We start from the raw sequence: 10,000 nt of genomic DNA, 5'->3' as shown, positions 1-10,000 counted from the left end.
CAGTAATTTTAAAAAATACAGTGTTGCTGCAAAACTGAATCAATTAACCACACAAACTCACAAACATTTCAACTCTTTTAACGCTATCACTATTCAATTTAAGACTTTTCCAGCGTTGTTGTTTACTGACACACACTGTACACTGCAAGTTGCTTTAGCTCAAGAGTTAGTCTCTTACGATGTGCAGTCAAATGAATCAGGTACTGAGCATCATATGCACTCAGTTCAGTTTTTGTAATGCTACTTATTTGCGACAATGTTTTTCCGCACACATCTGTGGATAAATACCATGTGTTTTACCGAAAGGCTTTGGCTTCACGTTATGTTATTTCTTGTTATGTATTTATATATTATAAAAGAAATGGATGTTTTTACCATGATGTTCCAGATCAAGATCTTTGGTGATTCGGCCCCTGTGTTTCTTTTCAAATAAACTCAGCAAACTCCACGATTCTTCCAAACTTAAGTTCTGCTGCCTGCGAGTAAAAAAAAGAAGACACTCCTTCACTGTCACAAAAACAGTTGATTTAGTTATTAATACTGTACATTCCAGTTAAACTGAGTTGGCTTTGCAGCTTCTCCTCTCAGACTGAAAACCAACCGGTTCAGACCGGTTCAAACCGGTTATCAAATTCTTACGATTTGATAACAGTGAAATACTTTGAAGGTAATAATATTAATAATAGTAGTAAATTCATAACAGTTTTAAACCAGAATATCTTTCCATTTCCAACAACCTCGCTTCCTGTTGTTACAATCCACCTGCTAAGAGGAGGCTAAAGGTATCCTTTGCTCCGGCCGGTCTACTCTTTACAGGTCATTAAAGTGAGGGCATTGAGTCTCATCGGTATCTTTTATCGCTCTGAAGCGAATGATGGTAATTACTCTTGTGTACCTAGCACCTCTACAACGTTTGTCACCCACATATAGGGAAGGAAAAGAACGGGACAAGAGATAAAGATAACACGAAAAGAACAAGAGTAAAGGCTATGAGGCTTCAACTACCTAGAAAGTACACAAGACAATGCCTCCTTTGAAATGCTATTCGAAGTTAGCAAGAATAGCGTTTCTTGTTTCTTTTCTCTTGTTCCAAATTCAACTTTTTGTTTACAATTGATGAATTAACAGTTTCACTACGAAGATACAAGACGAAATCAAGGGGGGATTCTTGGAGTGCAGAAAAAAAGCTGGACACCAACATTGTTTTTCAAGTACGGTCATTGTGACGTCGACGTTCTCGTCTTCAGTCCCGCTTTCCAGTCTTCAGTCCCTCTTTCCAAAAAAGTCAATATTTTCAGTTTTCGATCAAATAAAGTGGAAAATAGCTCGACCTTGCTTTGACAAAACACAATAACGTCAATCGTTCATGAAATTGATCCCAAGAGATAAACGGCTGCCAAGGCAACAGTTTGTACCTTCCCGAGAGCTGCTATTTCCAAGTTTGAACAACAAGTTTACAATATGTTCTTGATACGTTAATAAAGCAAACTTTTCCATAGATAGGGTAAAATTTCAAATAGGAAGTAAGTAGTGAAGACATACTTTCTCCATGTGGCCCTCGCTGTCTTAGCATCATGAGTTGATGAATTTTGGCATGTACTGGGCGTGTCATCTTGTTCAACGTCAACCTTCCTCCTTCCTGAGCCACTGCGGCTTTGTTTTTGCTGCATACACCAAATCACACGAAAAATCAGACAGAAGAAGTAACCACTGTTCACAAATTTTCAATTGCAAACGTAATGAGGAGTTCCAAGTACTTCTTGGTCCAGAGAGGCAACGAAGATTTTTGAAACGTGGAGGGTATGGGGAAAGACAACGTACAACGAACAAAGCAAGTAAACATATTCAAATTTCCGCAACGTCCTTTGCGTAGTTCTTTGCAACCTAATCAGTGTCCAATGTGTCTGCAATCGATTTGCCACGATATGGCGTCGCTAGACAGTTGTTCAGACGATTCTACTTTTTAGGGTTTGTCAGGAAACTCTAAAGTTCGGCATCAGAGGGCAGAATTGAAACCCCGCTAGACATATATTTACACGCTGCCGCCTTATTTCTAGTTTAGTTTTTTTAAACAGCTAAATCTAAAGTGAAAATATTGCAAGAGCGAATATTTTGCCAAAACAATTTTATACTTCCTTTCGAGTTTCCTCCTAAGGGATTTAGGGGCAGGCCAAAAAAAAAAAAGAAGTCAAGGACTAGGCGAGACAAGCCCCGTAATTCCTTTGTCATAGGTCTTATCAGAAACCCATAAGGGTTGAAACGTGTAACGCGCGTTCACAGCTTCCGAATATTCCGTGCTAAGTACCATATAACCCCTCGCTCCAGGTTTCGCGAGAGAACATTGGTGGTATTGCGTAACGGTGTTCTTGCGAACTGATTGGTTGAATGTTTCTCTCTTGTTGTTCCAAATATGGTACTTGACAAATTGAATATTCAGAAGCTTGTTTCCCAGCACACAAGTGGCCGTTACACGTTTCAACCCTTATGCATGGGTTTCTGGTCTTATCGTTGACACATTGATAACAGCAATAACTCACTGTTTGAGTGGCGACGTCGTCCAAACAGGAGGGTAGAGATTCGCTCCTATGAACAATAACGTCAAGAGTTAAAAAACTGCTGAATTCATCAAACGGCTACAATTTGTTTGACTTACTTGCTTTCAAATTTACTCGGCCATGGATCGAGTGTACTGCTTGCGCTTGGCGTCACGGACGTTTCTTCACTGGTTTGTTTGCTGCTCGAAATTCCAGATGAGCTTTGTACGTCACTTAAACTACTGCTTCTGCCTCGATCAATACCTGTGGAGAAACAAGCCTTTAAAGATGGAGATGGATAAAACACAATTTCTGCCGAGTGATGAGCTGTGGCAGGATGTGACAACACTTTTTGCTAAAATCCACCCCTTTGCCAAAGTTCACTGGGATCAGCTTCCTCAGTAGTTTATTCAATAACGTCTATGTAATTCTATCGACGTAGAACTGTAAAAAGGATTTTAACGGTATTGTGTAGAGGAGACGGTAATGGCACTTTTATAGGCCGACGATGTGAGTAAACTCACCTACAGCGTGGATAAGGGTGAAAAAATGCTCCGGATTTTGAACGAAGAATGTGCGCGTTTTGGACTATATGTTTCGTTCAATAAAACTTACACACAAGTTAGTAATGATCGACCGGACAAGATTGATTGCAGCAGTCTGATGAAAGTTGCAGGGCACAAGATTGGAAATGTCCCATAGTTCAAAGCACTCGGACAAATGCTCGGATATCCAAGACGGTTTTATTAAAAACCGAATTGCACAAGCGACGGGACAGTATAGAATCTACCAAAACGTCTTAACGGTTTTCACGGTCCATAAACCATCAAGAATACGCTTTCTAGAAGAGTTTGTACGAAGCGCGTGGTTATACGGAATTGTCGCTGAATGTGCAAAAGACGACCAAATCCGGAGATCATCATCATTTTGGTACAACAGTCTGCGTCAAATGATCCCTGATGGTTAAACGACTCTAGCGAAGAAACGATGGCATTCAAATACTCGAACAGTGATTTAGACAATTATTTCAACACGGTTCCGGTTCATACACGTGAGTTTTCTCAAGTACATAAATCACATTGTAAGACGTGACGCAGCAACCCGACAAAAAAGCCTCATTTATCAAACCAGAACGTAAAAACGCATCAAGCATATTCACTAAAGTCAAATTCTTATTGCCCGGCCTATCAAGGGAGAATCTAATCAGAAAGATGTCACACCGGAATGCATTTCAAAAATTGCTGATCAGATACTTCCGCATCTAAAGAAAAATAAATCAGCAAAAGCCTCATAGTCCGAGTAGATGAGCAATTCCATTAGTGAGGTTATAACAAACGAACGAATGAACGATTGAAATTACCAGCTTTGGAATACAGACACTTTATAAATTATAATTATACAGTTTCTCAACTCACCAGAGTCGTTTCCAAGCCACATAGGTCTGGACTTGGATCGTGAAGAAGACCGTGTGGGTGAACTAGAAGAAACATATCAAGCTTGGGTAAGATTGATTTTTTATTTTCTCATCAAAATTTAATGCAAGAAAAAATTCGGTGACGATGGCTTTACTTCAATTAAGAAAAGAATCGAAAAAGAGATAGATCTCTATTAACTTTTAAACATAAAATAGACAGTATATCACCCAGAATAAGATAAATTAAAGTTCACTCCATGCAGAGCATAAGATGCTTAGCAAATCCTCATTTTAGTCCCAGTACTTCGATGTCGTGATTTTTAATACACCAGAATATTTCATTTTTAAGGTTTGGAATGTTCTTGTCAACATCGAAGGAACAAAGGGAAGGCCAACCTATATTCCTGAAATTATGAGAGGCTTTTAGACAGGAATGGTGTACACAAAGTTTTACGTTTTCAATATGGGGATTGTTTACCCATACTAAAATATGCACTGCTTTGTTCAAAAAGAGAAACTCCACAAGACGCAACGACGTCACCCCCAAAGCTAAGACAAATTATTTTTCTTTAAATCAGTCAGAGGAAAACTGAAATATTTTTAAAAAGACAAGGACCCTTTGATAAGTTCTAATAATAAAAAATACGGCTAAAACATTAATCCCATGCTGTTAATAATAAAAAATAAGCAAGCAAGCTAGGCTCCACCATCACTTGCTGCTAAGGAGGTAGCTCCAGTCTTACCCACATTTGCCCTTTTTCTTGTTTGATTCGAGCCAGGGTGGTTTGCTGGGCAATGTAGAAATAGCAGCTGCATTTCCTCTGAATGAGAAAACATATTGACAGCAACTGAACTCCTAGCATAAGAAAACTTGAAAAGCAGGGAGGGGTATGGTATTTTAGTGATTTGGCTTCTTAAACATTACACTTATTCAAAAATGCAGACCTAAACAAAAAGCATCATGATCATCTCGAGGCTCTGGGGAATAAACTCTTACAAATCCTTATATTTAATCCCAGACCCTGGAGATGATGCCTTTTGTTTAGGACTGAATTTTAATCTATCGAAATTGGTCTATTTGTAAGAGAAAGTAAACCAACTGGATATGTTTGAAAATTTGAAAACGCGACTGAAACTACATATATCAAACGTTGACACGCGTTTTACTGTCTGTAACACTTAATATTTACAATTCTTTGAAGCAAGAGAAAGAACCAAAAGCAATCACTGACACAGCCATACTGAGGACTCTATAAAAAGGAATTTACATTTTTTTGTTTCATTTACCGAATCTAAGTTCATGCCATTATAATTTCGAACGGGAATATGTAAACTTTGGAGGAATTTTCTCACATCTAAATTTTTGCAGAAGAATCGTCAAGGCAGCTTCGTTTTACCACTCAAATTCAGAGTATTGTCTTCTCTCACCTGACGGAGTCATCAAGTGACTCTGAGCTGTTGCGAGTTTGTGAAGATGAAAGGTTTGGTGTTGAATTAGACCTAAAAGCACAATAGACAAAAATATAAGACATACTGCATTTAAATATGGTGTTGTACTCTATAATTGCATCAAAAAAGCGTAGAAAATGGGTTTACGACCACTGAAAAATATCCTTCCCGAGTCCCAGGCCTCCCCAAATTCTGAACGGGCTTAAGTGATCAAAAGACGTAAAAATCTTATTTGTAAGCAAATAATTCCTTTATTTTCGAGGGGTTTGGACAGACATCAAGAACAACAGAAGGAAACCCAGTTTTTTTACCTGGAGGCCAAAGCTGATTCCCATTTAATTTTTCCTGTTGTTGACGATGAAAATTCAGAAGTCAACAAAGACTTCATAGCCTTTTCTTTTAACCTGCGAGCAATTGAAGTAAAAAAGAAAGGTTTAGTCGCTAGCCAGAGAAAATAATCAATGTCAGTGACATCTATGGATGAACGAAAATTCCAAAGGATTTTTTCTTTCAATTGGTGTCTATAGAATCTCTGGTGTTGTTATTTTACTTTTAAGTTTACACTTTGCCCATTATCGAAACGTTAAGACAATGTTACGGTCAGGTGAACAGATCAATGTAAAAGTGGGATGTCCTGCATTGAATTATTTGAAGGAAACCGTGAATCAGCACAAGTTATATGCCTCAAAACAGACTATCTTTTTTATCACAACAATTTGCTGACAGGTATTCTCAAACTATCGTGAAAAAGAGGATATTCTTAAATTTCACTCTTGGACGTGCCTCTAAAGTACGTCGATCTTGAGTTTGCTAAGGTTTGAGTCATCCTAATTGACTATTTTCACCATCTCATAATGCAATACGTTTTGGGGGGGTATTAGTATAGGTAATCACATGATTTCCAGTGCAATTTGGAATATTTAAGCACGAGTAAATTTTTTCAAAGACGACAAGTGCTTATTTATTACAAATCGCAGGAAAAAATCATGTGATTACTTATTATTATTATATGACTAGCTCCGTGAGCGGGCAAGATGAACCAAATCACGTGCTCTGATTGGCTACCCGAGCGGGCAAGATGGAGCGATACTGACCGCTCGGGATTTCTCGCTTGGTCCCGCAAGATCAAAGATCATTTTTTTGGTGTTTTAAGTCATATAATAAATCCTTTATTGACCAAGATTGTTCGGTCAAGATGACTGGATATTGGCCTCGTTCTTTTTTTGCGTGTTTATGGACCTCGACTTCGTCTCGGTCCATAAACACGCAAAAAAAGAACTTGGCCAATATCCAGTCATCTTGACCTCACGCTTGGTCAATAACCCATACATAATAAACATGAAAAAATTCGAGATGGTTAGGCAGAGGAAACGCACGCGTATCACGCGCAATCAGGGAAAATTTGCGTCATGAATTGCGCCAACCAGGGCGTGCGCTTGATTTGAAAACAAAAGATCTGATTAGTTCTGACCAAACCCTATTGTTTATTAGCCAATCGTAATCCAGAATTTCGATGTGTAATTTGCACTGGTATTACACTCTTTGCGCTGGGCCGGGTTCCTGAAAGGTGTAATAACTCTATTTCAGGGATAAATGTGCTTTATTCCAGGCACATTTATCCCTGGAATAAGGTTATTACACCTTTCAGGAAACCGCCCCTGGTGTATTACACTTTTTGCACTGTGTTACACTTAAACCGCACTGCTCTCAGGCAATAAGAATCGAGGATTTTTTTCATGTATATTATTAACATAAAAACAATACAAGTTATTTACTCTTGGGACTGTATCATACTTCAGTGAACTGAATATCTATTGTTTTAATGCAAATACCCCCCCTCCCCCCCCCCCCCCCCCCAAAAAAAAAAAAAAGCATACACTGGGTTGCCTATGGTACGTGTTACAGAAAATCAGAAGGCACTGAATTGTGTGGTATTGAACTACAGCATTCCAGTCTCTGACGAATAACAAATAAAAGAGAAGCGAGAAACACTGGCTTCTGGGCTGACATGTTGATAATTTTCAAGTTCCCTCACAACTTCTTTTGACCACAAGTTTAAGCGTGCCCTCTGAGCATCTGACAGCTTTGTAATACCAAAGTTCACTGAAGTTTTCCCTGTCCGGCGGGGTTAGTGTTTGGATGGGAGACCAAAATAATCTACCCCTCATAAAACAGAAGCATCGGACCGAAAATACTATTAACGCTAACAAATGCGAACTCAGCAAGGTACAGATTTTGTTAGCTTGCTTTATGCAAAACAAGAACATCATTCTAAAAGCTTATTCTACGCAAAAAGTAGGTTCTGGAGGTAGTTTTGAGAGTGGAAATCAAGGTTACGCGGCAGATGGCAAACTCACGATTTAATTAAGTTAACACACCAGAAAGACGCTAACCTCATTTTGACAAGAAAATGCTTTACTATTGCCATAAAAACTATCCAGTTAAGCTCGCATATCATAAAACATGATGAATTCATAAAGGCCACCTTTTCCAGCGAACAATTTTTTGAAACAAACAACATATTTGCTATTAGAGGCAAAAACCCCTTCTATTTCATTACGTGCGTGAAGAGAAGAAACTCAATCGTGTCAAATACGCGCAATATTGCAACAAACTAAATTTCAGGATCAAACCGTTTCCATAAAGAACCTTTTCCTTGAATAATGAAGCACAAAATACACGACAACCTTTCTTTCAAATAATTCTTGGCTGTCACATTTCCAATTATTGTTTTTACCTGAAGACTGTGCAGAGTTGATCACAGATCCACGTAAGGTGTTCGATTCGTTCAATCGTTCTCTGTCTTTGTTGAACCAGAGAATTTTCCATTTGGTTTCAGTGTTCTACATAACAGCACACTTGGTTAAATATTATTTTAGAAATACAGCTCACTTCGATTTCGGCTCGACGGGCGATAGATTGTTGTCGAAGTCCATTACTCGTCGCTTTTGAGATTCCAGGTGTTGGTTTTTCACCGCCTGCCTAGTTTATCCAACTGTCTTTCCATTATTGAGCTCCATAAGGGTATATTTTGTTCAAGGATCCACTAAAACGCCATTCGCGTTACATGACGTTCGACGCCATTGCAGGCTAAGTTAATCGTTCTACTGTGTCCACCAGAGAAATCCACGCATTTCCCACTACCCTCTCGATCCTAAGAAAATACTCGCAGAAGGCTCTATGCACAAAGACACCACTTAGCAGGGGAGTGACAGGCCATACTGGCAGGCCATACTGGCAGCCCCAGTAAAAAAAATTATAATAAATAAACCGTATTATGGGATTGGTGAAAAAAGCGAATACAGGAACAGGGGACAAACTTGATATAAGTCAAAGAACGGAGTAAATGCAATAGACTACTTCGAAGATACGGCGGCTATTTTGATTTCTATTGTTTAAATAGATATCATGGGATGTTCAAGGCGCGAAATTAATATGTATTTGCCCTCTGGGCATCCCATAATAGCTATTGGAACAATATAATTGAAAATGGCCACCGTATAGACCCTATGCAAAAACGGATGCCTTTAAATGAATCTTTTGTTCATATTCAAAATAGCCCAACTAACCTTGTTCGGAATAACAAATTCTTTAGAATTTTTGTCTCAAAAACGAGGTTAGTTGGGCTATTTTGAATATGAACAAAAGAATCATTTAAAGGCAGCCATTTTTGCATAGGGTCTTCGGTCCAAGTAGTCTACTGCTTAGCATGAGCCAAAGAAGACGAGAAACCCTTTTTACCTTACGTGTTCATGAACAGGTTTTGAAACCTTACTCTCCTCGGTTGATAATGGTAGTCGATGCGTCCTTGGTGATCTCGGATGTGTTCTTTGTAATTCTGGTGGCTTTGGAATCTGCTGATGTTCTACTGGCTTTGAGTCTGGTTTATCCGTGCTGTATAAAAGTAACAACTTTTTAAAAGAAAACGTCAACACAACTAATAAGAAAAAAAATTAACAACCATGGTGTTCTCAGGTGTCAACTCCATATTATAGCATTAAACCACAAAGGCTTTTGTTATCGGCCTTTCAGATTCCACCTGCTCGCTGTCACTGTACTAGTGTGTTGCATATCATCCGCTCCTACAGGTCATGGAAAAGGACCATGAGCAATTTACCGAAGTATACACAGGGCACTCAAGGCGACTTAAGGCACTCACATTTTTAACACAAATAGTGAAGCCAAAAGGAAATATTAGCGACGTTTCGCGTAGTGATCACATTACTACCCTTAATTATGTCCTTCTAAGTCTTGTAAAACGTCCTGACATTGTTACACTTTAGGCCACCTCCGTGGCCATAAACCTTGAAATTCTGATCTTTCTTACTTATCCGAGCAACGTAATTAGTTGCAGCAGTTAAGATTAGAATGTTCTGCCCGACAGTGATTGGACGCCATTTCTGGAATAATATCCCCACATCCATAAAAAATAAGCAAACTAAGCATTTATTTAAACAAGGCCCTTTATGGTCAATATTTTGGTCAGTAATAAAACATACATGTATCTTTCTTGTCTGATACCATTATATACATTTATTTGTATTCTTCGTTTCCTTTAAATTTGTAATTTGTTTTGTGCTTTGTATGTAATATTTAAGCAAAT

General features: G+C 38.6%; 1 protein-coding gene across 1 annotated transcript in view; it reads right to left on the bottom strand.

Moving 5' to 3' along the window:
* LOC137969963 (katanin-interacting protein-like) overlaps window positions 1-10,000 on the bottom strand; it is a 62,153-nt gene that overhangs the window by 22,904 nt on the left and 29,249 nt on the right. Inside the window, exons 26-34 of the mRNA XM_068816387.1 lie at window positions 9,139-9,291; window positions 5,709-5,801; window positions 5,377-5,448; window positions 4,692-4,769; window positions 3,950-4,011; window positions 2,654-2,798; window positions 2,538-2,583; window positions 1,543-1,664; window positions 376-476 (exon numbers count right to left, since the gene is read on the bottom strand). Of these exons, the coding sequence (XP_068672488.1) occupies window positions 376-476; window positions 1,543-1,664; window positions 2,538-2,583; window positions 2,654-2,798; window positions 3,950-4,011; window positions 4,692-4,769; window positions 5,377-5,448; window positions 5,709-5,801; window positions 9,139-9,291 (872 nt within the window). The remainder of the gene's footprint in view (window positions 1-375; window positions 477-1,542; window positions 1,665-2,537; window positions 2,584-2,653; window positions 2,799-3,949; window positions 4,012-4,691; window positions 4,770-5,376; window positions 5,449-5,708; window positions 5,802-9,138; window positions 9,292-10,000) is intronic.

Source organism: Montipora foliosa, chromosome 9 (assembly GCF_036669935.1).
Source record: "Montipora foliosa isolate CH-2021 chromosome 9, ASM3666993v2, whole genome shotgun sequence".
Lineage (NCBI taxonomy): Eukaryota > Metazoa > Cnidaria > Anthozoa > Scleractinia > Acroporidae > Montipora > Montipora foliosa.
This window is presented reverse-complemented; position numbering and strand designations above follow the sequence as displayed.